The sequence below is a fragment of the Athene noctua genome, chromosome 1 (assembly GCF_965140245.1).
Source record: "Athene noctua chromosome 1, bAthNoc1.hap1.1, whole genome shotgun sequence".
NCBI lineage: Eukaryota > Metazoa > Chordata > Aves > Strigiformes > Strigidae > Athene > Athene noctua.
Window position 1 is genome coordinate 98,474,867 of NC_134037.1, and position 27,619 is coordinate 98,502,485.

At 38.0% G+C, this 27,619-nt stretch overlaps 3 protein-coding genes across 7 annotated transcripts in view; 1 reads left to right on the forward strand and 2 right to left on the reverse strand.

Moving 5' to 3' along the window:
- Positions 1 to 6,795, reverse strand: CRIPT (CXXC repeat containing interactor of PDZ3 domain). The gene is made up of 5 exons (XM_074897078.1): positions 6,681 to 6,795; positions 6,359 to 6,424; positions 5,894 to 5,948; positions 5,123 to 5,226; positions 1 to 1,906 (listed from the first exon to the last, which is right to left on the reverse strand). The coding sequence occupies exons 1-5, from the start codon at positions 6,694 to 6,696 to the stop codon at positions 1,842 to 1,844; spliced, it is 306 nt and encodes a 101-aa protein (XP_074753179.1). The 5' UTR covers positions 6,697 to 6,795; the 3' UTR covers positions 1 to 1,841.
- Positions 6,751 to 27,249, forward strand: PIGF (phosphatidylinositol glycan anchor biosynthesis class F). 4 transcript variants are annotated; one of them, XR_012632912.1, is made up of 7 exons: positions 6,751 to 6,818; positions 7,241 to 7,491; positions 9,138 to 9,229; positions 9,990 to 10,106; positions 15,760 to 15,868; positions 24,432 to 24,583; positions 26,878 to 27,078. XR_012632912.1 is itself a non-coding variant. In XM_074897073.1 (6 exons), the coding sequence occupies exons 2-6, from the start codon at positions 7,264 to 7,266 to the stop codon at positions 24,513 to 24,515; spliced, it is 630 nt and encodes a 209-aa protein (XP_074753174.1). In that variant the 5' UTR covers positions 6,752 to 6,818; positions 7,241 to 7,263; the 3' UTR covers positions 24,516 to 27,249. The 4 variants fall into 4 exon arrangements, 3 of the variants coding, with proteins under 3 accessions (XP_074753174.1, XP_074753173.1, XP_074753175.1); XM_074897073.1 differs by having other exon boundaries at positions 6,752 to 6,818; positions 24,432 to 27,249; XM_074897072.1 differs by lacking the exon at positions 24,432 to 24,583 and having other exon boundaries at positions 6,760 to 6,818; positions 26,878 to 27,249.
- RHOQ (ras homolog family member Q) overlaps positions 20,440 to 27,619 on the reverse strand; it is a 26,974-nt gene continuing 19,794 nt past the window's right edge. The window contains exon 5 of one of the 2 annotated variants that reach the window (XM_074897077.1): positions 20,440 to 27,581. In XM_074897077.1, the coding sequence (XP_074753178.1) occupies positions 27,549 to 27,581 (33 nt within the window). In that variant the 3' untranslated portion in view covers positions 20,440 to 27,548. Of the gene's footprint in view, positions 27,586 to 27,619 lie in introns of both variants that reach the window. The other variant, XM_074897076.1, reaches the window with a different exon arrangement.

A 27,619-nucleotide genomic window follows, 5' to 3' on the forward strand; every position in this document is an offset into this window, starting at 1 on the left:
GACCAGAAAAGAAGTTTATTCACAGAATAGCAAAAAATCAACCAATCATAGAACACACCCCTCAAGGGTGAAGAGTTCAGCAAATAACAGAAAACCTGCCACCTGAAATTGCCACACACTCTACTGAAAGCACTTGAAGCCAACCACAGACATTTTCTTTTCATCCATACAGAGGATGTGCCATAGAGATGTAGACTAAAATTAGAATTCCTTGATGTGTTTGGAAACAAACTTAGCAGGCTGCCAACTATCACCAGCTAGCTGATCCACATATCTCCATTCAATTGTTAAGGTAGGTGAAGCTTTTCAAATTAATAGCAGCAGCATTCCTCTCTTCTTTTGGGGGACCTAGCTCATTCCACTATCCCGACAAAGCTTCTTAGCAGATATAAAATGATGAAAATAATTACTGTTTTAGCAACTGCAGGATGTCAACATTTGGAACACAAAACTTTGGTGACAAATGCTCAATAATGGATAATTAAGGGTGACAGGAAATGTCAGGCAATCCCCCTTAGTGGGCTACTTACAGCACAACCACAGGCAGGAGCTAAGAGTAAAAAGAGTAACGATATATCCCCAGTATTCTTTATCTTCTGCCACTAACAAAGAAAGAAAGCGATTTTTCAGTCTCCATTATTCATGCAGTTGTCTCAGTAATAGATATGAGAACAAAAGGAAACCTAAACAGAGTATCTATTCATAGGGAAATTCCCACTGATGGTTTTCCTGTTACAGTTGAAGGAAAGTTGCAAAAGCATAAGTAATTGCCTAGAGGAGGCTGCTGGGAGGAGTAAACACTTAAATAGGTCTAGTCAAAACCCCACCATGAATTAAGAGTACCATTTTTTCTCCTTAAAATGAATGCGCAGTGAACACTTACTGCTCTCCGTAACAGAAATTGCTTTGTTATGTAGAAACAAAGGACAAAAGAAATGCAGAGCCACACTCACTCAGTCTGTCGTGTTCAGAGACTCCCTTCAAGTCTTACATCAAACCAGTGCTGAAAGGAAGGCAGCCTGTTTTGATCTTTCAAATTTGACATGTATATAAGCAATTACATCATAGAATTCAAGAGCCTGTTTCAAACCAAGTATTTAAAAGCAAGACTAACCTAGAAAGTGACGAGACTGAGACTTGGCATTAGAAATTGATGCTCATTATTTTATTGCCTTGGGCCACCAGATGCCATATGTAAAGCATCCTTAGAGGCTAACAAGGGAATACCTAATCAGTCTTACTGCTAAAGTAAGAACTGGCAGAGTAACACACTAGATTTCAGTAAATTTAACAATTTGTGCTTTAACCAACACTACTGTAGGCAGAAACAAAATTCAGCAGGACAATTGCATTAAAATCCAAAGAGCAATAGTTAGTGGGGACGATGTAATAGTCTGGAGTGAGAGTAATAAATACCTGTAAGCATAGAACTAATGAAGACAATACTTTAATGAGGTGATATAAGCTCATCATTTATTCATCTATAAAATATTACTATCAGACAAGCAGAAGACTCCAGCTACAGCAAAAGAGTAAGCGTTAATCTCAAAGATCTGTGTTACGATAGTAACATAGTTTCAACCTATCCACTTAGGATCTTCTCAATCACTTTGAACTGTATCCATTGCTGCAAACCATTACCCTTTAACATTAGTGACAAAACAACAAAAATCAAATATTATGTACATTTCTAGACAAACAATCAGGGTCTCTTTCCCTTTCATCTCATTCTAAGTACATGTGTTATATTCCAGAAAATAATATTCACAAATTATTTTAGAGAAAAGTTACTGTACAAAGACACAGAAGTTAAAAGTTCATAAAAAGACTAGTCAGTACAATTAGACAGAAGTTTGCTTGTAGTTCTTCGTATCCAAGACCTTCTTGCCACACATTGAGCAGATGCCTATAAGCACACAAAAGGTGGTTAATTATTAAAATAATTTAAGTTCTTAATCAAAAACATAGTTGCTATGTTTTTGTAAAGGCAGTTTTCAAAAAATTGTTTAAATGAGCTCTCACTGGCAATCTATCTGTGCATTTTCTCACCAGATGTTGCAAATTCAGAATAATATGACTTCTAATACAAATTAGTATTCACAGCATATGTGTAACACTGCCACTAAAAAAATAGTAAGCTCTATTTTGAGAGCATTATGATTCACAGCACTGCCTGAAGCCTCTGTAATTTGCTGGAATACTGGAAGAGAGCCAGGAAAGGCTCCCATCTGGCAAACAGGTAAAAATGGTGCATTATTAAACTTTCTAAGTCCTGTAACCAAACCAAGGCCCATGTCCTGGTTTCGGCCAGGATAGAGTTAACTTTCCATAGGCTAGAAGGGAGTACAGCTGGAGGGCCAGGCCAGATCAGTCACTAGAGTATTACATATCATGTGACCTTATGCTCAACTCAGTATATAAAGGAGACTGATGCTCTCTCATTTCCTCTGGTCAGCCTGGCGGGATTTTTCATGCTGTTGGGATTGCTGCTGGGGGCAAACTGCGTACTGGTCGCTGGGCGGTGAGCAACCACACTCTGTATTACCTGCTTGGACTTACTGTTGGTTTGTTACTTTCACTAAACTGTTTTTTTATGCAACCTATGAATTCTCCCTTTCTTTGGTCCCTCCCCTATTTTACTGGGGAGGGGGGAGAAAAGTAAGTGGCCAGCTGTGTGGTGATTGGCTACCAGCCACATTCAAACCATGACAGCCCAAGATGGACAGAAAGTAGCTAGGCTAAGAAAATACAGTCACCAACAAACTGACTGCTAAATGTAAGATTAACAGGTGAGGAGCTTCAGACCCTTGAGAAAGTTGAGAAGAACAGGTTTCATAGAATTAAGCTATTTATAGAGTAGTAGAAGTGAGAAACAATGGACACCAAGAATACTTGAATGTTGAAGATAACCACTGATTTCCCAGAGGACTTTAACCTAAACCCAAAGAGTGGCAAGTCAGAAGACTAGAGCAGCAAGGTACACAAGTTTGGCAAGGGCAGAAGCAGGGGCTGTCTCAATGTTCCCCCTCTTCTTCTAAAGCAGAAAGATGCTAAATCTTTTGCCTGGCAGGGCCACATCTCATTTTACAAGACCATTCATTAGCAGACAAAAAAAATGTCAAGTGGCAATTACTCCTGTTAACTCTTTCCAAATCATGTGACCGGACACCTATCTAGAAGTCCATTAGGAAAGGGAACAGCAGGGAACATGTCACATGATTTATTTTGGAGGGCAAAATCCAGCCCACAGGCTGTTCACTTCAGGTCTAAACTGAGGATTAATTAACTTTAGATTGCCTCTCAATTTCAGAGATGTTCAACAGTTGAAGCACTAAACCATATGACTGCATTTGCTTCAAGAAACGTGCCACAGTCTTTGGTCAGAACCAGAACCTAAACCACTTAAAATTCTGAATTTTATGAAGAAAACAGATTCAACCTGAAAGGATACACAAGCAGACAAAGATGAAACCCTGAAGCCTACCCAAACCAGCCGTAAGTTTAAGAACGAGAACAAGGTCTAACATAGAGGGTTCAGGCAGACATCTGCTGAGCATCTAGCAACTAGAAAAGGCAACCCTCCTACAGGAGGCTGCTAAACCACTGACTCAGTGCACATTTATCGAAGAATTAAAAGTCATTTCATAAACAAAACTTACTACTGGTTAGCTGTAGCTCTACATCTAGCAAGCGGTTCACCGCATGTCTGTGTGCTATGTGGATTCCTCTGTATTAATAATATGAGTTTCATGTTGTTTTTTTCCCCCTCCAGGAATTACAACTTTGAGCCCTTCTGCTTACCTGCTAAAAATCACAGGACTAATACAAGTTTTATATCCTTAATGCTCTCCATCAAATTTGCTTGAAATTGACTTTCCCCCCCCCCTCAGGGACTTTTAAACAGTTTTTAACAATCCTGAAGACTTATTATGAATATGGGAGATAGAAAGCTTCCAGTTATAAGCAGAATTTCCATGCAGTCATTCATACATAACTCGTAAGTACAGAAAGATTTTCTATACTATGTACTGCACAGTGCAATATCTTGCTTTCTACGCATGATGATTATATTATTCTTTTCCATTTTTCTGTTTCATCTTAAGCCAAGTTTGACTTACAATGCATTAAGCATGTTCACAACAGGACCGGAGATTCTTTCTAGAGGAATAAATCTTTAAATGGCTATGTTAAGCCACCAAATGCGTAAGAATACATGCAGGCACAAAGACAACCACGAGCATGATTTGCCTTCAGAGATACTTTCTTAATTGCTTTTATAACTCTTATTTTTTTCTTTGCCTTTCATTCCTCAGATATTCTACTTTTGTTAAGCTAGCCTATTGCTTTACCAAGATCAGAAGCTGGATTTTATGTTGTTTTGTGGGGGTTTTTTGGGTGGTAAGATGGGTTTGGGTTTTTTTTTGGTGTAGGCTTTTTTTTTTTTTTGAGGCCACTATTTAGAGTTTTAGATTTAGCTATTACAGAAAGGGGAGAGGGGAGAAGGGAGCAGATGAAAGATTGCAATGACCCATTGAGTTTTACAAAAATCTAATTTTTTTCATTTTTGAACACCAAGAAAAATCAAGCTTGCTAGGTGACAGTTTTCTATGCAACTGCCAAGACTAAACTTACAGTTATTCTTCCAGTTCTACTGCTTATATATCAGAAGCAGAGATATATAAAGAAAAAGAATCACAGAATCACCAAGGTTGGAAATGATCTCTAGCAGTCTCTAGTCCTGCCCCTGACCAGTTCAAAACACGGACAACCTGGATGACGCTGGCTCAGGGCTTTTCAAGTCAAGCTCTGAATACCTCTCAGAGATTCCACAACCTCTGTGGGTCCCTGTTGTTATATATGACCACCCTCATGGTGAAAATTGTTTTCCTTATATGTAATTAGTATTTTGAATTCTAACTTGTGTACATTGTCTCTTATTCTGTTACTGTGCACCTCAGAAGAGTCTGATTCCACCTTCTCTATGCCCTCCTATTAGTAGCTGAAGATAGCAATTAAATCTCATCTTAGCCTTCTCTTTGTAGGGTGAAACAAAATTCAAGAGTTCCACTTGCTCTCCAATTTCAAACCAAATTGGGGGAATTTGGTACTCAGTGAAACTCACCTTTTTTATAGGCACATCCCTGACAATAGTGAGACCCTGGCTGATGGACAGAACTCTTACAAATCCGACATATGGCAAATTTGTTCTTTCCATAAGGATCAAACCTGGGAAAAACGAAAGCATTTTACTTATACACCTTGAAGTATTTCCTCTGCCTCATCCTAAAAAGTCCAAGCCAGAGGGCCCAGACAGAAACTCCAGCAAAAACTAGAATTTAAAAAAGGGACACACGAGGATTATTTCTAATAGGCTGCACAGTATTTACAGAAAAGCTTCCACTTTCCCCATTAAGAGAGATTTCTTGCATTACGGACAAAAACTTAACAAAAGCAGAACGAAAAATGCCTATTTTTATTAAGATACTCGACTATTTTTGAACTTAAACACCTTCCAGCAGGGCCTTGCCCCCTTGCATTACAGAACATCCCCCAGGCATTAAGGAAACTTTCAAGATATTGTACCGGCAGCCTTAGCATAGAAAATAAGCCTTTCCAGCTCCTCTCCTAACAAAAGCATCAAACCCTTACAATTTCCATGAGAACTGCAGTAAAATAGTTGCCCACGCTCTATGATTCAGCAGAATGTACCCATGAAATATGTATGGACATACTTTTACCAACTAATCAAATGTCATAATCCCTACAATTTTTGGGGTTTTTTTTAAAGGTGTATTTTGGGCAAGTTTTGAACAGTTAGCCAGATATGCAGGAAACAGGCCTCAATTAGAGCAAACACTTTTTTTTCCAGCCAAAATCAGTATTAAATACTAACCTTGCCTTCTTTGAGGTCAATGCCTTGTTTTCATTTAACTTGCGACCACCACTTTCTACAAAAAAGAATAAAACCATAAACCAACAAATTATCCGGTTCCAAGAGTACTTTAAAAAGCTTGGTTTAACAGCTTTTACTTACACATGTGCAAATGCAGCCAAAAAGAGAAGTAAACCATATGACAGAGCATTAAAGCCCAAGGGCAGCAGAATACTTTATACACTGCTGTTTGCTTACCATCGTTCCATACAAGGAGAAAAAACCACAGACATCTCAATACTGAAAAGCTTGGGGTAAACAAATTCCCAATGCATTAAATCATCGTAACAAGGAAACTACAGGAGTTAAAAATTAACCCGACTAACTATTACAGATTTTAGCCTTAAGATTGTAAGATAGCTCAGGTGCCCAACTGGCTTTAAGATACCTGAAGAACAAGTGTTAAACAAACCTCCCCAAGATTACCTGTTGTGTTTCTTGCACCATCTTTCCACGTATCGGGAGTGATCACCGTACCGAGCTTCTTCTCACCTACGTAACGAAACGTTACAAAGGACAAAAATTAAAACTACAACTACGTTAATACTCACGACCAGCGCTGCCAGTAGGATAACGACAGCTGAGACAGACGCTCCCACACCCATCACCGACAGCCCGCCCTGTGCAGCCCGGACCCCGCAGCTGCTGCTCTGCTCAGGGGACGCCCGAGGGCAGAGCCCAGCGGCTCGGGCAGGGCGGCATGACCCCAGGACCCGCGGCCCCGCTGCCCCAGGCCGCCCTCGCTCACACTTCTCGCACACCATGGCGGCCCCAGCCCCCCAACAACAACCGCAAGCCACGTCCGGTCCCGCCCCGGAGCTGACGCGCGGGGGCCGCCGGTTTCCGCTGCCGGGCGGCCCCACGCGCGCACGGCGGCGGCGCTGCGGTAAGAGGCGGACCGGTACCGCGGGCCCTTGCCCCTCACGGCCCGGGACAGGCGCCTCCGGGTGAGGCCCGCCAGGAGGCCGCCCCGCCGCTGTCTCCCGGATGATAAGGGAGCGGCGAGGAGAGGCCCAGGCTGGGCGGGCTGAGGCGGCTCCCTCTGTCTGTCAGGAAGCAGCGCGCTCGGCGGCCGGAGGGCCCCGGGGCCGCTGGGGCCGGGGCAGGCCGGCCGGCGGCTCGGTGCGAGCGCTCCGCGGGGTTGGGGGGTGGTTTTTAAACGAACGGCGTTCTTCTGCCCCCAAAAGAATCGCTTTCGCCCCCAAACTAAGCTCGGAGCGCAGCCTTGAGTATGGCGGCTAGGAGAAATCTGGCCCTGTAGCGCGGCCGCTGTGTTGCAGTAACGGGGTGCCACTTGCTGTCTTGCAGGTGGCCGGTCTATAGGGAACGCAATGAAAGAAGCAGAAATAAGGAGGCTCTTGGCTGCCAACCTCCTCTGTGTTTTTTCCATCATTCTGACAGCGGTTGTTCCATCTTTCTTCTGGGATGGATTCACGGTTTTGGGGACACACCTCGCGTGGCTGTGTATTTGTTCTGTTTGTGTTAGTACCCTTAATATAATCTTGCACTTAGTCCTTAAACCAAATCAGTCTCATAAGAGAAGTTCATTTGCTCACAAGGTAAGATTTTTATTCTTAAATCGCTACCAGACAATGTGGAGGGGAAACAGATTCTTTCATTGAAATAATAAAATGAGAAAGAATATAAATTTTTGGTGGTGAATTCTTATTTTCCATGAATTAATTGAGTGTAGCACCTTTTGAAATAAGTTCTCCAATATTTTTATGATGCTAAACTTTTTCTACCTGTAAATAACACATACAGGTGAGTAATTCTGTGCCTTTCCTTTTTCTTCTCAATATATTGTTTGTAGTCCCAGCCGTTGATCCTACGACAATTTGCATGGTGGCAAAAATTGGCAAAATTGAATGGGCGCAGAACTCATAGTCCGGGCCTGACCTTCAGCGTTATGAAGAAACGCTTTTCTTGTGTGTAGTTAGAAGTTTGTAATAACGTTGAAGGAAGAGAAATACAATTTTTAGAATTTGAGACATAAGACAGGCTCATTACAATTTAAACAACGTTGGTAAAATTTTTTTTTAATTATGTGAAAAAGTATTAAAATGTCTCCATTTGCTTGTATGATGACATTTGCATACAGGAGAATCTAAATCTGGGAGAAATTTTTGTAGCTACAGGTTTTAATGGGAGCATTAAAGGTACAAAGCCCAGTGAAATATGTTTGAACAGAGCGAATTTGAAGCAGCATACAACTTGTTCAGGAGTGGAGGAATACACCAGTGTTTTGGAGTCAGATGCACAGTCTTGCACTGCCAGCTTGCTGAGTCAGACAAGATTTAGTGCTCTGATGTAGTGATTCTTAAACATTTAAGCAAGCATCCCTGAAAGCAGTATCTTGTATGCAAAGCTTCTGTCTGGTTTTGCTGATGGAGGAGGATGTGAAATACACAAAATCATTATGGAAAACAAGTATTTTAACCATCTGTGATTTAAAAATGAAACGGGCTTTGTGTTGTAGGTGAGATTTCATTACAGCCTAGCGTATAAAGAATAAACTAAAAAAAAAGTGTTCAAGTGAAATGATGGATTTCCATTGGTGACCTGATCAGAACAGACCTAACCAGAACTGTTTATGAAGTGGCTATGCTTTTATATGATATAGTGAGTACCCAGAAACTGTTGTTTAAATTCACAGAAAATTACATGTGTTTTGCAGATTTATAGAAAGGCATGGACCTTTGTCACATGGATTTAGAGCTTAAGATGCCAAGTTCAAAATGTTGTGGGTTTTATTTCATGTAATTTTAAATACTATGTTTGATTCTGAATGTCTTTTTTTAATGTTACATTATTTTCTTTTAAATATTTTTTTCACTTTCTGTGAAAGGTGCCTTTTAATGAATGGACGTAACGCTCAGATGTAAAACAGAAATGTAAAAATATCCAATAAAATTATCTCTGTTTATCTTGTCATTTCCAGTTATATTTTTTGTATGTTTGCCTTTATTATAATAGGGTGCATGACAAAAATTTAGATGGTAGTGTGATCATTTTTAATAAATTATTTAAAGTATTAAACATGGGGAAAACTGTTCTGAAATATACCATGCTATTATCATACTGTGCTGTAGCTGAAATTAAAGAAATAGGCAGAGTACAATTCTATTGATACAGTCTGTGTATGTTACTTATGTTCTCTTTTGTTTTGAAGCATTATTCTGACATTTTATTGCTCTTTTTTTAGATATCCAGATTTCTAAAATGCTGTATATACTTTTTCATGTCTTGCATACTATTTCATGCGATTATTGTTCTTTATGGAGCACCTCTCATAGAGTAAGTCAGAAGACCCTGTCTTTCTCTAAACATTTTAGGGGGCAGTTCTCCTCGCAGATATTGGTATAAGTACTTGTATATTCCTGGTACACTGGAAGTTAAATGATAAGCTCCCGGCTAGGGGAAAAAGGATGGATTGTTTGTTTTTTTATTTGTTTGGGGTTTCTTTAGAAGCTGGCTATTCCAATTTCTGTATATTTGGAGATGTGTTGTTCAAAACAGTTACAAACAGCTCCTTTTACTTTAATATTAAAGTTCAACATGTGGGTACAAAAATTTTTCAAAGTTTCATGCAGTCATGTTCCCCATAAGACTCTAAAACATATATCTTGCATATCTTTCATCCTTTTGATATTAGTGTTTTAATTTTTAGGAATGACTAAAAAAAAAACCACCGTGAAGCAGCCTGATTTCTGAGAGCGCTATTAAGTTACTGACTAACAATGGCATCATGTAGCTTGGTTTCATGGTTGCTTCCAGTACATCAAGCTAGAAAAAGAAATGGAATAGTTAAGTAAATATGCAAGCTTACTTCAATTCAGAACTGTTGTTCTATATGAGGTACACCCGTGTTATTTAAAGTGTTCCATCTTTACTATTCTACAGAGTAAGAAGAAGATACCTTATTCTTCTACATGAGGTTTAAGAAAGCATGTGTGCTTTCACAAGTTGACTTAGAGGGAGGGGTTTTTTTAAGTCTTGGAACTCTTAAAAAATTAGTAACTACCTCACTTAATTTTGTAATATTTCTTCTTTATAGGTCAGTGACTGAGACATTTTTGTTTGCAGTTCTCCTGTCTACCTTTACTACTTTACAGTGCTTGTGTATGCTGGGGCCAAACATACAAGCATGGATACGGGTATTTAGTAAAAATGGGTAAGTTCAATTCTAAAGTTTCTGATTTTACCCGGAACAGATGAACAGAATTGATGTAAACAGTATATTGTGGAATTTTTGGTAAAGAAAGGAAAACTCTGAATTATGGGTGCTTTTAATATTTGAAATTACAGGCTTATGAAAGCTTTTCTGACAAAATTATTTATTTTGAAGACATTGATTCAGAAAACTGACTTTTTATTTTTGGTGTCCAGACACTAAATCTCACTTTATATGTGTTTGAAGGAAGTAAAGTTTCACGCACACATTTTACTGGTGTAAAACCATTGTGTGGTTCAGATTGATGGTTGTCAAATAAAGAAGAGACCTCAGACTGAGCTGTATAATGAGACTCTTGCACGTTATCCAATAGTACCTTCATGAATACTGCTTCTCAAGTAGGAATAACAAGCCAAAACCATTACAGTATTTTTAACTTGGATATAATGATGAAAATGATATATAATTTACTGTGGTCTTAAGTATGTAATCTTTACCCATGTTCTTCTTCAAATTTCAAAGAAGACTGTTTTCAGTGTCAGAGTTTTCAAGTTTTTTTTTTCAAGAGTATGTTTAAAGTAAAATGAGCCTTTTTACCTCATTTTCACCTCAGAGACAGTCAAGACATTAGCATGTATCAAGGATAATGTATTTTTCAGAAGTATTCTATCTCTTCTGCCTTTTTTTTACTCACTAGGATTGCTGAAAGACTAGGATGCTGAAACATAAAAGAAGCCCCACATATGCTTGATATTTAATAATAAGATGTTTGTATTCATTCCCTTTTAATAGTTCATAAGGGTGAAGTCTCATCTCAAAGGAAAGTGAAAAGTTGTATAACACTGCTTACCTATGGAGTTGCTTTTGGTTTAAATTTCTGCAGAGGAGGACAAAAGTAGACTTACAGTTTTAGGTGTTGACTTGGTTTATCTCAGTTCTCAACTTACTGAAAAATATCTCGAATCCTTATTCAAGTCAGTTACGCCTATTTTTCTTTATGGTCAGTGGAAGGGTTGAATAGACTTTAATAAAAGCATGGAGTTGTTTAGCCAAAACAAATCATTGCTGATTCATTTAGTCATCTTTGGAGGTTTTGCAACTGGAAATAATAGCTGAATTGAAGTAACAGATGTTTGACGACAGTGTGTCTTTGTGCCATGTTAGCTTTTGAAAAAGCCTCCTGCATAATTTTGAATGCCTGTCAATGTCTTTCTTTCCTAGTCTAGATCTTAAAGTTATTTCAGCACAATTATTGCATAGGAAACAGAGTTGTCTTGTTTTGACGTTTTTGCTGTGACAATTTGTACATACTTGTTACTAGTGAGCCATGTGACATTATCTGAATAAAATGTCTGTTTAATGATGATGTTTATTTAGACTAGCCTTTGAAAGTGGACTACAAAGAAATATTGTAGCATTTTTTTTTATGGATTGTAGCAAGATGCTCTTTTAAAAATAATCCTGTGGTTTTTCATTTGACCTCATAAATGAGTTGAAATGTCTTGCATTTAGGTGTGAACTGAGTGTAGACAGGATGTATTAAAAGGCTGTCTCTAACTTAACCACATGGAGTGAGGTGGGACTGGCTGCATGGAGGGAAAGGATGGTTAGGTAAGATCAACACAGCTGTTTGCCTTGAAGAGTTTAGTGAACTGCACTGGAACAGCAAGCTGGAAAGTCTGATAAGCGTATAGCTTAGTGTGAAAAAGGAATGTGTTTTAAAAATATCTGAATACAATTTAGAGTTAAGTAACCACTGGCGTTTATTTCTGTTACTCTTATTTGCCTGTGCTGTACTTACAAGATCAAAATGTGTTTGTGCTATTGTTGTGGCAGAAAGACAGAAAAAGGCATCTAGAAAAAGAAAGTTTATTTTGCTATATCGAGTGTAAATAAGTAACAGTGATTAATTACCTAGCTGTTGGTCTGGATAGCTTTCTGCTCTGTTTAAGGTGGTCTAGTGTGAAAATACTAATGCACATAGTGTTATAGGGCTCTTCATAAAGTTACATTCAAGTAACTTGTATGTAATATATTGCATCATTATAGCTATGGTACAACTGAGTCAGTCTGACTTAAAAATTCTGGGGAGTATCTTTTATAGTGCTTACTTTTTCTGCATAGGTGCTTAGCTTCCTCTGTTTCTACTTGCAGTGCTTGGAAGAGCAGTCAATGTTAGTAAAATAACTTCTAATAAGGTTACTACAAGATCAGTCTTTAAGTGCCCATGCCTCTGGGAGATGGATTATATGCACTGTCTCATTATAACATGTGACCTGTGACACTACAGGTTGATTGTGTATATTATAAAGTTTGGGTTGCTGGCGGGGTGGAGGGGAGGTGTTGTTTGGTTGAGGGTGTTTTTTATGGAAACAATTGCATAAAACACAATTGTAGCTCAGACAGGAAATTGCATATGCTCCACATTTTCAAACTGAGTACATTTCTGAATTGGAAATGTCTATTTGATGGACCAAATATATTAATTTTTTTAAAATTACTTTAAAAAATTTGAACAATTTGTTCTTACGTATTTATTGTCTATGTACACATTGAATGTGTGAGAAAAGTAATTTTGTGTATTCTGCATCATAAAAACTTCAATTCTAAGTAGGCTATAAATAGGGCTCTCTTTATTAATTCTGCATTTGGGAGGGGGTAGGCACATGCCAGCTATCTCTGGTCTCCATATTCTGACATCTAGTGTTGTGACCAATGTCATGACACTGATCATATGCTGTCATGTGCTGCTGTAAGCAGATACATGGAATAAAAGCTACAGAAAAGGTTATCAGCATTAATGAAAGCAGGTGACTATTCTTTAAATGGCTTTTCAGTAATTGTTGGCTGAAATAGCCTCCTGCATAAAAGCCTTTAAGAAATCAGCTTTCAGTTGCTGATTTTTATTGCTTCTTTTGGAGACTTTATTTTGAATCGCTAGTCTGAATAATTGTGTTGAAATTTCTGGTATGATAGCAATTATGTCACTTGGGCAGGAAATAGATTTTTATTTGGAGCTTGCCAAAAAAAAGGTATAAACCCATAACTTTAGGGCTCCTTCAACTGTCATTTCACCTATTTTATGACTTGTTTGTGAATGGCATACTCTTACAGACTTGGAAATGTCCTTTGTAAAAGTAGGCATCATCAAATATTAAGTGCTGCTTAGTATTTCAGTCCTGCTGCAGCCCAAAATTCCAGATTTTGTCTGTCCAGGAGCTGTCTTAGTAAATTCTTTTGTTAGCTAACCTCTTAATTCGAGCATTACTTAAAACAGAACTTAATGTATGGTATTATTTAAAGGAGTTAAATAATTACTTTAGGCTTTAAAAGGCATTTGTGCCACTAGTGATCATGTATTATCTTAAATATTGCTGGTTTTGCCTGCAGAGTGATCTTTGTTGTAGTTTACTTATGGTTAAAAAGTAAAGAAACATAAAACTCGAAGTTTATAAATGTTGCTGCAGTTGTTAGCCTCATGTAAATGAGAGGTTTATTTGATGGGTTAATGGACTAAAGAATACCTGCAAAAATCCTGATCGGTGACATTCCATGAAGAAAACAGAATAATCAGAGCATTGTTCCTTTGATATAATGTTGGAGGACAAGTCAGGTTGTATTTGAGTAGGCAGTGTTCATGCTGCAGGGTGGCTGAATTAGGAGCTCAAGTGGTTGCCAGACTACCAATGGCTGTTCTTCACTTGGGCACCGTGCCTTGCTAATTCTGTTGTTTTGCTTTTGGATTCAGTCTGGTGTCTCCATATGGTGCAGCAGTATGTGTGTAGATTTACCAGATAAGATGTCTTGTGGGGTATAAATGTACCTCAGTCATCCTTGGTATATTCTGCTGGTTCTTTCACTGCTTTAAAGCTGTAGAGAACAAATCCTGTGAGGAGGGATTGAAGGAGCTGTGACTGTTCAGTGTGAGGAAGAGAAGGCTGAGGGGAGACCTCATCACTCTCTACAGCTACCTGAAAGGACATTGTAGGGAGGTTGGTGCTGGTCTCTTCTCACAGGTGATCAGTGACAGAACAAGAGGGAATGGCTTTAAGCTGCAACAGGGGAGGTTCAGACTGGGCATTAGGAAAAAATCTTTCACAGAAAGAGTGGTCAGACAGTGGAATAGGCTGCCCAGGGAGGTGGTGGAGTCACCATCCCTGGATGTCTTTAAGGGTCGTTTAGATGGGATGTTGGGGAGTTTGTAGAGTAGGGCTGATGGTTGGACTCCATGATCCCAAGGGTCTTTTCCAACCTGAATGATTCTGTGAATGTTCTCTTTCCCATGCTGCCTAACAGCTCTCTGCTCAGTTATTCAGCTTCAGAAAATAATTTACAATTATTTTGTATGTGCAGACTCCTGAAGAGTTGTATAGTTAAATCAGGATCTTTCCCTTTAAAAAAACACCTCAAATTGGTAGGATTGTGAATTGGAGTCTTGTAAATTAAAGGGATGGAGTTATTATAGAAGAAACAGAGTTCTGCTCAAAATGTCAATGTTGCATGGTAAATATTATAATCTGTATGACCTTTATTTTGCAAACAATTGCTTTACACTTGTGAGTAATTCGGTCAATAGCAGTGAGTTAAGTGTACTCAGAAGTCAGAAATTTTACACTCTTCAAGACAAGGTGTAGGATTGAAGCTTTCATGTCATGCAATCTAAACAGCACATGTGAAGTTCAGAGTTAACTATCCATCTAGTCTTCTAGCCATAAAAATGCATATTTTTTTTCTTGTGTTAGCTAAAGCTAGGTTTGTTTTTATAACCCAAGATGTAGCAAATATAAGATTTAAATCTCCTACTGATTTGGAGCAGGGATTTCAGCCCAGTTCTCCTGCCTCAGAACTGTGCCCTACTGTGTCCTGAACTTCTGCTGTTGTTTCTTATTGATACTAAGTATTCAAATGTTCATGGCTTGAGAATAGCAAAGCAATCACTTGGTAGACTGATGATGGACAATTAGCGCTTATCTGTCAAGCGGAAACCAAGCTTTTCTAAAACTTTTGAAGTGAGTAGTGGTAGAAGGCTATAAACTGAGAACTGAAGTCATTAACATCTCTTATGATATGTGCTGTGATTGGCAATGCAAGAGTTCTCTAGTGTGTAATAAATGTATTCTGCAGCCAGTGTACTTGAACTTGGATGCAGTGGTGCTGAAGGGTTGCACATGTTTCTTTTCAGTTGATGGAAATTTGCTCTGGAATATTCACATAGTGGACTTCCATAATATTTCCAATTTCAAATTGTTATAATCATAAAATTAACAACATGTCTACACCACAGAGTACTTTTTGACTGTACTTGCACTTTTCTATACAATCCCATACTACCCTTTCATGTCTGCTTCTCCCTGCAATGCACATAGTATCGTTGTGATATTTTCATTTGCTCAGTCAAGCAGTGTTTCAAGCCCAGTAGGAGTATTTCCAAGTAAATTAACTTTTGCAGTAAACATCTCAAGGGGAAAAAAAATCTACTGAATGTGTGGTATAGAAAGATTGTGATTATAGCTATAATATGCAACTTACACTTTACATATAGTTTGTACCTTTTAGGAGAAACCTGCATGCTATTTATCAAATACATAAAATTTTAGATCTGTTTGTAAGTTTAGAAATCTTGGGAGAAACTTGTAACACACTGTATTTACAGAGCTATGTCCATCTGGGAAAGCAGTCTACAGATTACTACCATATGCAGTATACTTGGAGCTTGGTTTGGAGCTTTTCCTATTCCTCTTGATTGGGATCGGCCTTGGCAGGTCAGTATGTACTCCTTTATCATAAATATAAAAATAGTAATTTTCTGGATATCTACACTACATAATTGCTCTGAAAACTGTGCAGGTTTATCGAACTTACTCATAAGTTGTTCCTACAAGTTTATGCCAAACATTTAAGTCATTGGAAGCATCTGTGTTTACAGTGTAATGATGTAAAATGCAGAAATTTTACCTTCATATATAATAGGTTCTTTGTTATAGATTTATGAGTGTCTGCTCCATGCAAATTTTATCATGAAATAGAGATGAAAGTATTCTGATAAGAAGCAGCTAGGCAAGCTGGGGGAGAAATGTGAAATGAAGATGGCTCCAAGTTTGTCTGCCTTCAGTCTGGTAGCTTTTATTGTTTATGGGTAGGGAAGGAAAGATGGTTTCCTGGTGTTTCACTTTCCCCTCTATCTTCCATAAAAGCACTTAATAGAATGCATTTTAAATAGATTTGGATTGATTTGTAGAAATGGTGTGGCTAAAGCACTACTAAAAACTTAATTTCTGATTTCAAAGAAAGGCAAGCATGGAGAAACAGTTTCATTAAACATAACTGAAGTCTGCAATTGCCATAAAATGATGACACTAGTAACACTTTTTCCTAAGTGTCCTCAGTGGATATTTTCTTTCCTCAGGTTACCAAACTCATACACTCTCAGCTGAGTAGTATCTACCAGGCCTGTTCTTAAGCAGATGGTTTCAAAGGTTTCTTTCAGAAATGAGTATAACAGACAACACACTATTCTCTCTGATATTATAGAGACATTGTGGCTTAGAGCTGCAGTGGAAATTTGTCTTCCTTAAGTAGCCTGCTTTTATGCCACCAGCCTTTCTTTACAACATGTAATAAGATATTAAAATTTCTATTTAAAAATAATAGAGTAGGTTAATACTTTAAGTAAAAAAAAAAAAAATCAGGTTTTCTTCCCTAAAAACACTTGATTTTACTCTTACAAGATGTTTCACCATCAATCTGACATAGGTATGTGTTGGCACTAGTTACTTGTTGATGGACATGAACGTAACCCAAAAATCAAGGGATTCATTGAAATGCAATCTTGTATCTTCTTGCAAAATCTTTCCTGTTCCAATGCGAGGCAAGCACTTCTTTTTTGCTCAGCTAGGATTTTAAAATGGTATGTCACATCGAGCAGGTTTTATTTTATTCCTAAAATCTCAGACTTTGCTAATATACTGTGTATAAAAATTTCACCTTCTATGCACCAATGATATAAGGAAAACTTAATTATTAAGTTAGTTGGCTCTGATTAACAAGTCACACAAACAGATTAAGACAGATGCCTTAAGTACAGTTAATTTTTTACTTTATTTGTCCGTTCCTCCATCTTCTCATAGTAGGAAACACAAGTTTGGTAATGGTCTGGCAGCTTTTTCTGTTTGACAATTCTTCTAAGTCAATAAAAGCCAAACATGACTGATGGAAGTTAAGCTCTATAATCTGTGCTTGGACATCTAAAAAGGTATTATCTGATTCCTCAGAACAGCAAAGCATCTGCAGGAGCCTCAGATACCATAACTTGTCAGTAGTTGTTTCTGGGGCATGAATGGTCCCCAGAGAATTCAGACAGCAGCAGAAAGAGTATGTCTGCATTTTCCTTCTCCTTTACCATCTCCACCCTCACTTCTGACATGCTTGTGATACCAAAGTTGGCAGGGGTGAGTTTCTGACTATCTATTCCTTCATTGAAGTCATTTTCCTGTGCTCAGATCCAGAGCATTTGCTGATGTGTTGCTTCCCTTAAGTTCCCCTCTTTACCCAACCACCCCTTCTCCACCTTTTACCTTGTAGGGTTTAAAATAGCAGGATGGGGGAAGAAATCTTGATTTCCATTTTGGGTCTGAACTGCTTGATCATCACTTTAATCATCATGTGAGCAATTCAAGAGCAGCCTTAGAGAAGTTTGCTTATCAGTCCTGCAGGCTGCTACTTCAACAGTCTTAAAAACTGCAGTTTTAAGTGCTAATTTTTAAAGATCTGCTGTATAAGGGGAAATGAAAGAAGTCCTTGTTAGAATGTAGTTCTTAAAGTCAGATGATCTCAGGAAAGTAACACAGTGAAGCACCAAAATGGTAACAAATCTTCAAGGCAGAAATTAACCTCTTTAATGCAGCTTCTTGGAGATCCTGTTCGCAACTCTCGAAAGTTTTCAATCACCTGTTCATAATTTAATATTTTTGTGAAGGTGATCTCTTAAATATTGGTCACCAAGGCACAGAAGAATAGGGAGTGCGGGCTGTGGGAAGTGTCTTGGCCAGGCATTTTCAGTAGTTGCCCAAGAAACACTGCATCTCAGTTCAGCCAAGCTCAGATATATATGCATCGGGTTCTCTGCAAACAATGAACTTCACGCAGCAGCTGACATGAGTCTTTTGTCGTTCAGTCCCCACTGAGTACTGTGGATTCAGCAACACAGGTATTGAGTTGCATGTAGTAACTCTGTGTTGCTGTCTCAGAAACCTTCAGAGCCAAGAGACATTTCTCTTCTTCAGAAGTTCACTGGGCACTAGCAACAAAACACCTTTTTGCAAGAGTATTCCTTTTGCTACCTGTTGCAAGGCGATTACAGAAATTTACAGTAGATTCTTTCACTGTAGCAATGAAAGAGGAGAGGTTCTTTCTGCATTGTCTTCAGCCTAAAACAGGGGAAAGAAGAATGGCCCTCATAAAGGATCCTCCTTTATGTCACTCTTGAGTGTCTGACCTAACCACTGACTTATTCAACATAAAAATACATGTACATAATGCAGTTGCAGGAAGAGGTTCTTTATTAAAAAAAAAAAAAAAAAATCCCCCCAAAAGACATGGGCTGTCAGTGTTTTGTGTACAACCTAATCCAGCTGGTATGCTTATGGGAACACCTACAGATTAAGTCCCAAACAAGGTCTGGAAAAAGTCATAGATCTTAATGTAGGCTTAAAAGTAATCAGAGCCCAGTCAAAACCAAATTACTTCTAAGCATCTGCATGAATAAAGTATTAAGCTGTCATGCTTTTGACATCAGCCCTTTCTTGTATTGGCCTAAAAGCAGAAAGCTTGAGGATTACAATTTTGCATTTACCCTTCTCAGATCCAAAAAGGGACTCAAATGGAATAGCTTAGTCTTTGGATCCAATACCAGCTTTTGAGATAAGAACAGTTTTCATTAGTGATTGTTTTCCTTTTCGTATTTTAGACTTTTTGTTGTAAACATTTTTTTTTTATTATTTTTAAATCTGTAGTGGGAATGGTTCTGCTTTAGAACAGAAAATGTGGTTTAAATCTTAGTATATGGGCAAGACTAAAGTGATACTATCATTTTAGAGAGCAGTGTTAAGGCCTTTAAGGCTGCTTGTGGAAAAAATGGTTCTGATATTTGTATTGGTTATGGTTAGTGTTTGTAACAACGTTATGGAAACACAGCTGCATTTGTACTTTTGGCTTCAGACAATTCATTATTTAAGGAATGTTGTAGACAAGAATTGGATGGGTAAACAGTAGGGAGAAATATCACATGGTAGATCAAACTAAAGGGTTGCTGCTGCTGCCCTTGTGTTCTGTTTGTAACCCTGAAATGTCAGAAGTTGGCAAAAACAGCTGACATCCAGCAGGTGCAGAAATGCACTATGAGTTTGGAATGAAAAATGCTACTGATATTGATCTAGCTCTATTACAACAATTAATATAACTAAGGTTCACACAAAAAGTTAAGCACTGTGTCTTGAATTGGTATATTTTTCCGCTTGATCTCAATTTAGCACTTTATCCAATCTAGCGTCTACACTTTAAACTGTAGACCGTTTCAGTGTCTACAGTCCACTTTTAAATTGACTGTCGTCCAGTTCAGAGAGTAGACTGGAGAGGACTTCAGAGAAAGCCACTCCTGTGAAGTCAGTTTTGTTCACAGAAGTGGCTTCAAATGAAAATGACCTGTAGTCACTCACCTGAAGCAAACAAGCAGTTGAAGGAAAGACACAGAGAGAGAAAGTGAGTACTGAGGATGCTGGAATGCCAGTAGAGTACTGAATAAAGCTGCCTGCACTTTTCTGTAAGGCACCCATTGTCTGAATTGCCACACCAATGCATATGGCAGTTCTTTGTTACTGCTTTGTGGCCTTAAAAGAAATAGCAACTAAGGGCAACTTAGTTTCTTTTTTTGCTAATCTATTTCCCAGTCATTAACTGTCTGTATTAGGACTAGCATCTGTTCCTGCCATCTTAATAGAGGAACTGAAAAATTATGATAGTCATCCCTTTACATCATGGTTGAGAACTTAGTAGAAGCTGAGAAGTTCGTAGTACCATTACCTACATGTTACCTGATCAGAAGATCAGATGTCAATATGTCATGTATATTCTTCACTAGAATTTGTTTTTACTTCAAAGTACTTCAGACTTCTGTGGAGTAAACTTGGTATGAAATTCATCATCAGGAGCTCCAATTCATGTGCTAATAGCTAAAACCAAAATGCTACTTATTCCCAAGTTTTTCATAAACCAAAGAAAACATACCGGTTCTTTATGCAAACTTCTTGTGACACACGATAAAACAGATAAATACAGATGTCTCAGAAAATCCTCACTTTATTTTCCATGGTTTTGTTTGAAAAATATTGCATACAGGGGATATTCAGATTAGTGGGCCTGTCTACATTTAAAAATATTAATGTAAAATGCATTTTTTTAGCACATAACTTTCATGCTAAGTAAATATTACTTAATAGGAACAGAATATTGTGGAAATAAAATGACATTATTTGAATAATGTTTCAGAATGGAAATATATATAAAGCATTTCTGTTAGAAGTATAAAATACACTGCTGAGTCAGTTGATACCCTGATGATTCATTGTTTTTCATTATTCTGTTGTTGTTCCTGAAGTAACTTTTTAGCATAATTTGGCCATGCCTATTGCCCCTCTGCTAGTTTTCAGAAAATTTTGTAACTATGCAACAGTTGGTCAGGGAGGCCTACTCTATGATTGCTCCAGGTTATACGTCTGCAGAATTAAGCCAGTCTCAGACAAAGGTAAAGATAATTGCCTTACAGGAATGCAAGATAATCCCTACAGTAGTTACATTTCTGTACTGAAAAAAAACCCCAAACACCACAAAACCCAAAAAATCCCACCAAACACAAAAACCCCCCACCCAATTCAAGACTTACTCTGCAAGACACGTTTCAGTTTATTACGAGTGTAAAACTGGTAGTAATCTCAAAACTTTGGCAAAATTATTCTATCTAATTCATAAACAATTTTTAAAATAGTTTGGAACACTTAATTATAATCATTTAAATAAGGCTATTCTAGATGATGTTCAGAATGTTTGGAGTTGTACATCGATCTCTAGTTGCCTCTGTCCTCTGTGAGGCATGGTGGGTGTGTAGGGTTATGGTTAGCTAGTTCTAGCAAAGAAACTTTGTTACAGTTGCTTAGTTTTTTCAGACTGCCTATTTTGAGTTGATAGTGTACTTTTAATAACCACATATGATTAGGATCCTGGCTTCATGTGTCATCTGAGCAGTGGCACCTTAAAGCACAACATCACTGAAACAGAAGGGGATCATTCAGGTGTTATTAGACACATTGTGACACATCCTTTCTCTGCTCAGCCTGATGTTAATTTAGTTGCAGAACAAGATATAGTTACTTATCGGCATGCTTTTTATGTGGTGGACCTAGCATTCCAGACACCCCATTCGTCATTGACAGCTGAATTTTGGAAATTCTGATGTTCCTGGGTTTACTGCATGTTTTGATAACAGACTTTAAAAACATGTTCCTGGGTTTACTGTGTGCATGCTCATCCATCCATCTGGGGTTTTTTGTAGCATAATTTTGATCTGTAGTACCTGTTACTAATGATAAAAAGTGACTTTGAAACAATATTCTGCCTACTGAGTTTTCCTGCCATTAGATAAAAGTGAAATAGGTATATTCCTACCTTATACTGGGTATAGCACTATAATAGGTAGTGCTGATAGAACTCAAATGAGTTGATTGACTGCCATGTAATTTAGCTAATATGACTGTAGATACTAGCCTAGATACCTCTCAGACATTTGTAACCTGAAAAATAATCTGGAGAATCTCAGGTACAGTTCTTGGTGGCTACTGAGGTAAGCTGAAATAGGACCATAAACTTTCACACTTCTTTGTTAACACAGTTCGGAGTTTTCTTCTTGTATTTGCTTTTGTATCTACTACCTACTGTGAAAGTTTTGTTGTAAAATAAGTTGCTTTATGTGTGTAGACGGGATAATATGCTGTGTTCAAGGGCTTTTTTAAACAGAGGTAGAAGCTTGTTCCACTTTAGTGTAGTTATTGTTTATTTAATGATATGTTTTCTAAATGTAAGCCTTAATGGTGAGATCAAAGGCAGTTATGCTTACTATAACTTTAGAACACAAATCTACAAAACCAACTTCTAGTTACAAATGCCAACCTGAAAAAAACCTCACACTTTCTTCTCCTCGGCATGTGCTTGTCAACACACACGTTCTGTACAATGTGATAAGACACTTTCAGTTAACATGTGCATGCAACCAAAACAGATTAAAGGCATGTACTGAAATTTTTAAGACAGTACAGACTACACAATCAGGTATTTAAGGCATGTTAGAAACAGGGAGGGAAAGTAATTGTGCTCATTTATTCAGTTTTAAAATGAAACAAATTATTACATAGCTTTCTCAAAAATTATTACATAGCTTTCTAATTGACAGTCAGAAATGGATCTTTTGAAATACTAAGCATACAAAAAAATCGAGTTTAGGAATATGAGAAAAGCACTCATCTAAAGAATGCAACCAGATTACTAAAAAAACACCAAGTATATACAGTAGATTGCCCCACTGTATTTGCATGTATGTATTAAAGTTCCAGCAGTCAGCTGCTTACTTTACAGTATCTTTAAAAATTTTATTAGAGTGTTGCTGCTCTAGCCTATAAGAATCTGGCCTTTAGGTCCTTATCGGTTTCCATGTAATTCCCATTGCATGGGATGCAAGTTACAGACTTGTAATAGATGACCAAACTGTCATGCAGTCGGAATTCTGCTTTAGCTACATGCATAGTACAACAGAGCTAGCGACCTTGCTGACATCCTGCAACATGCTCTGTTTTCCACGCAATCTGCTAAGCATTCTCACATCAGTTCACAGGTGTTCTAAAGAGCACTGAGGAAACTAGCTAATTTGTGTCCTGAAAAGTTGGCAATTCCTATTTTGAGTCCTAAATTCTTAAAATGAGTTCTAATATATACTAGAAAACTTGCAGTTCTGCAGTGTCTATTTAGCTAGCCTAAAGAAATCTCTGTTAAGTCCTATCACTGCTGCTAGATGAAAGAGCAAAAAAGAAAATTTAAACAAGTAGCAGAAGTCAGGATTGTTTTGTATTAACCGCTGGCTCATGCTCTGTACCTTAAAATGCAAGTTTTGCACTTGTTAAGCATGTAAGTGGAGATTTGTTTTTGCCAAGCTGCTGTTCAGATTCCTAGTAATCATATACAGGTTGTTAAGGTTGCCCTTTTCTGCATGCATTTGATAGGTAAACTAACTGTTCTTGAATCAGGCTGTGAGGATGGTAGCTGATGCTTCCCAGCTGCTGGGACAGACAAGGCATTTCATGACACTTTCCAGAAGAATGTTCTGTCCTGTCTCCCACGCTCTTCTCTCCAGATCAACCTTCTTCCCCCTCAAAAAAAGTGCAGTTAGGCGATGTTGCCTAACATCTTATTCCCCTGCTGCTGACCCAGCCTAGACATGACATCAGTACTAGGGTAGGGTATGTCGGGTTCTTCGCAGCAGAAAGGAGCATAAAGTAGGAGGAACTGAGCTGAATAGTTCTCAGGGGATGAGGGGTGTATTGCAGGTTGCATACATTGAACAAGTGGAATGGAATCTCTTAGAACTGGCAGATGGATATTAGCTGCTTAGTTTTTTATCACTTAAGGCAGTTCATACCAAGTGAGGGAAGCTTAAACCAAGTTTAAGAGATAATATAAAATACAGGGCAAAAAGCAGACCAATCAGGCAAATCAAATTCATTTAAAAAGGTCCAGCAGAAAGTGATTGGGTCTCAGAAAAACAAGGCCAGCAGCTAATGCAAAATAAAGCAACCCACTTTCATGGACAGACAGAAAGCATATGTGAGGGCTGTTATTTTAGTGCAGCTGATGTGCTTAAGAGCCACATCTTAATCTGTCTTTGATAACTTGCTGTTTTACATATGCCCATGGGTGCATCTGCTTATAGGTAGCCTAAAGGCCAGCAGTCAAGAATAAAAGGTGCAGAACTACTATCATTACCTTTTAGGGTGTTTTTACCCCGCCTTGAGGGTTGGAGAAAATAGTGTTAAGGACAGCAACGCTCTTAACTCCAGTCTTGTAACTCCTGTGCTTAAGAGAGTTTTCAAAAGGCCAATCAAACTGTCTTCAGAACTACTTTGGGCCATCTGACAAGCATAGTAAGAATGAGTATCTGGCCTAGTACCCTTCTGTTCTATGCTACTAGAAGGGATGATGTGGTGTTTCTTTTCTCTCTCATCCATACAGGGATCTGCTCCAGATCTCCGGACAGTGAGATGGAGCGTTTTATGGTTTCTTCCCTTTGCCCCTATCTTTGCCAGATGCCATTAGTGAGAGTTGGATTTCAGAGGTCAGAGAGACTTATGTGTTAAGTGACACAGCCTGAAACTGCTGTTAAGGTAACACTGATTTTTAAAAAGCAAAGCAAAAATTGAGCATTTTGAAAATGGACAGAGGCATAATTAATATTTAAAAGTTACACAACTATTGAAAAAACATGTTCCAAATTGCAGTTCAGTCACTTAAGAAGAAGCTACAAGAAATCATCAGAGATCCTTTTAATCATACCAGCAATTGCCCACTTTACACAAGACACCAAAACATACAGGGTCAATGGGTCACTGGGGATACTGACTCTCCAGTTAAAGGAACATGAAAAATGTAGAGTCCAACATCTACCTATAATTCTGGAAAGCAAATAGGCAACTACAGATTCACCTAATGTAGGCAGAACATAATGAAGGATCATTGATCACTCGGAGAAACTGATCACTCAGTGGTAAAAAGACCACTGAGTTATGAAGCCTCTGTCCATAGCTTTGTAGATATTAGAGTGGTATTTGACTTCATCAATGAACAGGAAAGTATGACTCCTGTTTCAACTGAACATTACTGAGTGAGCAGCTGGGGTTGTAGGGGCTTTTCTACCATTTTGTCCTTTAGACACACATAATATGCAAAATGCTAGAAATAACTTAATTACATTTCATTTAAAAGTTGAAAAGATCCACCTGAAGCGTAAGTTTAGCCAAGGCCACAAACTTATGTGAGTTTTAAATAAACATAGTATCTTATCATGCCAAAGCATTTCAAGGCTTTTTATAGATCTACAATACCACTGTTAAATGAATGAAAACAAGCAAGTCTTTGGTTTGAGAGGCAACAGCCAAAATATTCAGTAACAAAAACAAGCAGCAGAGACAGAATGTCCGGAAATGGAAGGATGAACTAAGGTCAATAAAGAGTACCTAAGGCACCTGGTTTAGTCATCTTTGCTACACTCCTTAAGACCTCCAAATAATATATATAACTGCAAATGCTAAGGAATGTGAAGATGAAACAGCTGAGGAGACCATAAAGATGAAACAGAAGAGGACAGAATATGTTACTCTCACTCCTAGTTAAAATTCCCATAGTCAAGTATGTGAATAAATATATTTTTTCCAAATAATAATGAAGTAAAGAGAAGAATTTGAGCTAGGAAAATGAATGAAAGGAGGAGCCAGCAGCATTAAGAGTAAGCTCATTTGATATTCATGAGTTGCAAGTCAAAATGAAGTAGAAAAGAAGGCTGGACACAGAGATGTAGATATTTTCTTTAATGTCTATTGCATTTCTCAGTTGCAAGTACTATAGAAGGTGGAAATACCCTCTTAATTTAAAAATTAAAAAAATAGAGTGCAGTCTGTACTTGCTTCAGGAACATACACTGTATAGCAGGAAGTGCAAAACTGTCCTTGAAAAAAAAAAAAAGCAAAGGAGAATTTTTGAAGAGGGATGGGAATTCGGTTTATTCTACAATACATATTTTTAATCACCAACTCAGTTGAGACTTTCATTTAATGCAGCATGTAGTTGACTGGTAATATAAGCTACATCTGAGGACAGACGTTAAGTTTTTTGTTTTGGCCACTCCTCCCTGCAAATCAATACCAATTTAAAAAAAATTAAAAGGTGCGTGGGATGAATCCCATTACTTCTTTGCCTCAGTACTAGATGGGTTTGTGAAAGGGAGTCAGCTGTATTGAGTCAGTTCCCTCTTCTTATACTAGGAAACAGAGCTTATAATTAAAGCTCTCTTTAACATAACTGGCTTACCACGTTTGATGAACTGGGTGCAAGATGTTCAGTCAGTTTCCAAACTTGTGTTCTCTCCCTACTGCTAGCCAAAGAGAAATTAATCCCTTTACCTACTTTTCAAGACAAAAAGAGAAAGAAAAACACTCTATCCATCTCAGCCTCTGGCCTTATTTGAGTATTAGTTAATTTATAAACACCTCTAAAATTTTTGGAACACCATGAGAGATTGGAAGGAGAAGTTGCCAAGAAATCTGTAGGATTCCAAATGTGTGCAGCAGAACAGGAAGTTCGGTTAGCTGAACACTTTAGGGGATGTAGATACTTGTAAGCTTTTTCACCTAGTTTTGGGAATATCAAACTAAAGTCTGCAATATCCAGAAGCCTGGTTACACTTTAATGCGTATTAATTAAAAACTGTACAACAGCATTTAGTGTTCATGAAGATGATTGTTACACTTTTGGCATTTTTAGGAAAGCACGTCAAGCTTTAAAGTAGAAGACGACTGTACTGTCTTTCAGTACCTAGATTACACTGAGAATCTGTGCTCACAAAGTACAAAAAATCACAAACATTTTCCTCATTGTCTGCTTTTACCTTGTGTTCTCCCCTCAGGTATGGCCCATTTCCTGTTCCCTCGGAGCTACCTTTGGCTATATGGCTGGCCTGATTATTGCGCCTCTGTGGATACACTGGAACCGGAAGCAGCTTACGTACAAAAGCAGATAACTGGAGCAATGAGAGACAAGGTATTTCTTTGTGCAGATTCCATACAGACTGTGCAAAAGTTGGGGTTTTTTTTTAAGAGAGAGATGTATAGACAAAGCAGAAGACTATCCAAATTCATTAGAATATTTCAGGCCAAGCATCTCCACTCAATGAAATCACATAGATGCCATTTGAGCATGGTGCAGTTTTTGCTTTCTCTAGACTATGTAACCCTGAGAGATTGTACCTTCCAGTCTGAATAAAATATTTGTAACAGGTGTGGTGGCTTCTTATTACAAGTTTGTTGAGATTGATTTTATTCTTCTGGATTTCACTGGTTGTAGAAGGCAGAATCGTAGTTTTAGCTTTCAAACCTGTAACAAGTTTGCTGTGTACTTAATGCGTTGTATTTAAATTCAGTAGAATTTCACAGTAAGCCTGGCCATTGTCAAATGTATCTCACGTGATCAAACAGCAGTTTATGCATCTTGAGCCTATTCTCTTCTTCACTGTGTGTTTCTTTGGAGTTAGAATGGCTATAATAGCTTCATCAAAAACGGTCTTCAGTCCTTTCTGTGTTAAAGCTGAACACTCCACATAGCAGTAGGCTCCTATCTGTCAAGACAATAAGTTAATTCAATAGCAATAT

What these genes read in the sequence shown, in the direction of transcription:
- CRIPT (XM_074897078.1), bottom strand. An exon ending in TTGACCTCAAAGAAGGCAAG is followed by an intron (nt 5,227 to 5,893) that starts GTTAGTATTTAA and finishes CGTTTTTCCCAG; the next exon opens with GTTTGATCCTTATGGAAAGA. An exon ending in GGGATGTGCCTATAAAAAAG is followed by an intron (nt 1,907 to 5,122) that starts GTGAGTTTCACT and finishes GTGTGCTTATAG; the next exon opens with GCATCTGCTCAATGTGTGGC.
- PIGF (XM_074897072.1), top strand. Translation starts at nt 7,264, where the DNA reads ATGAAAGAAGCAGAAATAAGGAGGCTCTTGGCTGCCAACCTCCTCTGT. An exon ending in TATGGAGCACCTCTCATAGA is followed by an intron (nt 9,230 to 9,989) that starts GTAAGTCAGAAG and finishes TCTTCTTTATAG; the next exon opens with GTCAGTGACTGAGACATTTT. An exon ending in ATTGGGATCGGCCTTGGCAG is followed by an intron (nt 15,869 to 26,877) that starts GTCAGTATGTAC and finishes TTCTCCCCTCAG; the next exon opens with GTATGGCCCATTTCCTGTTC.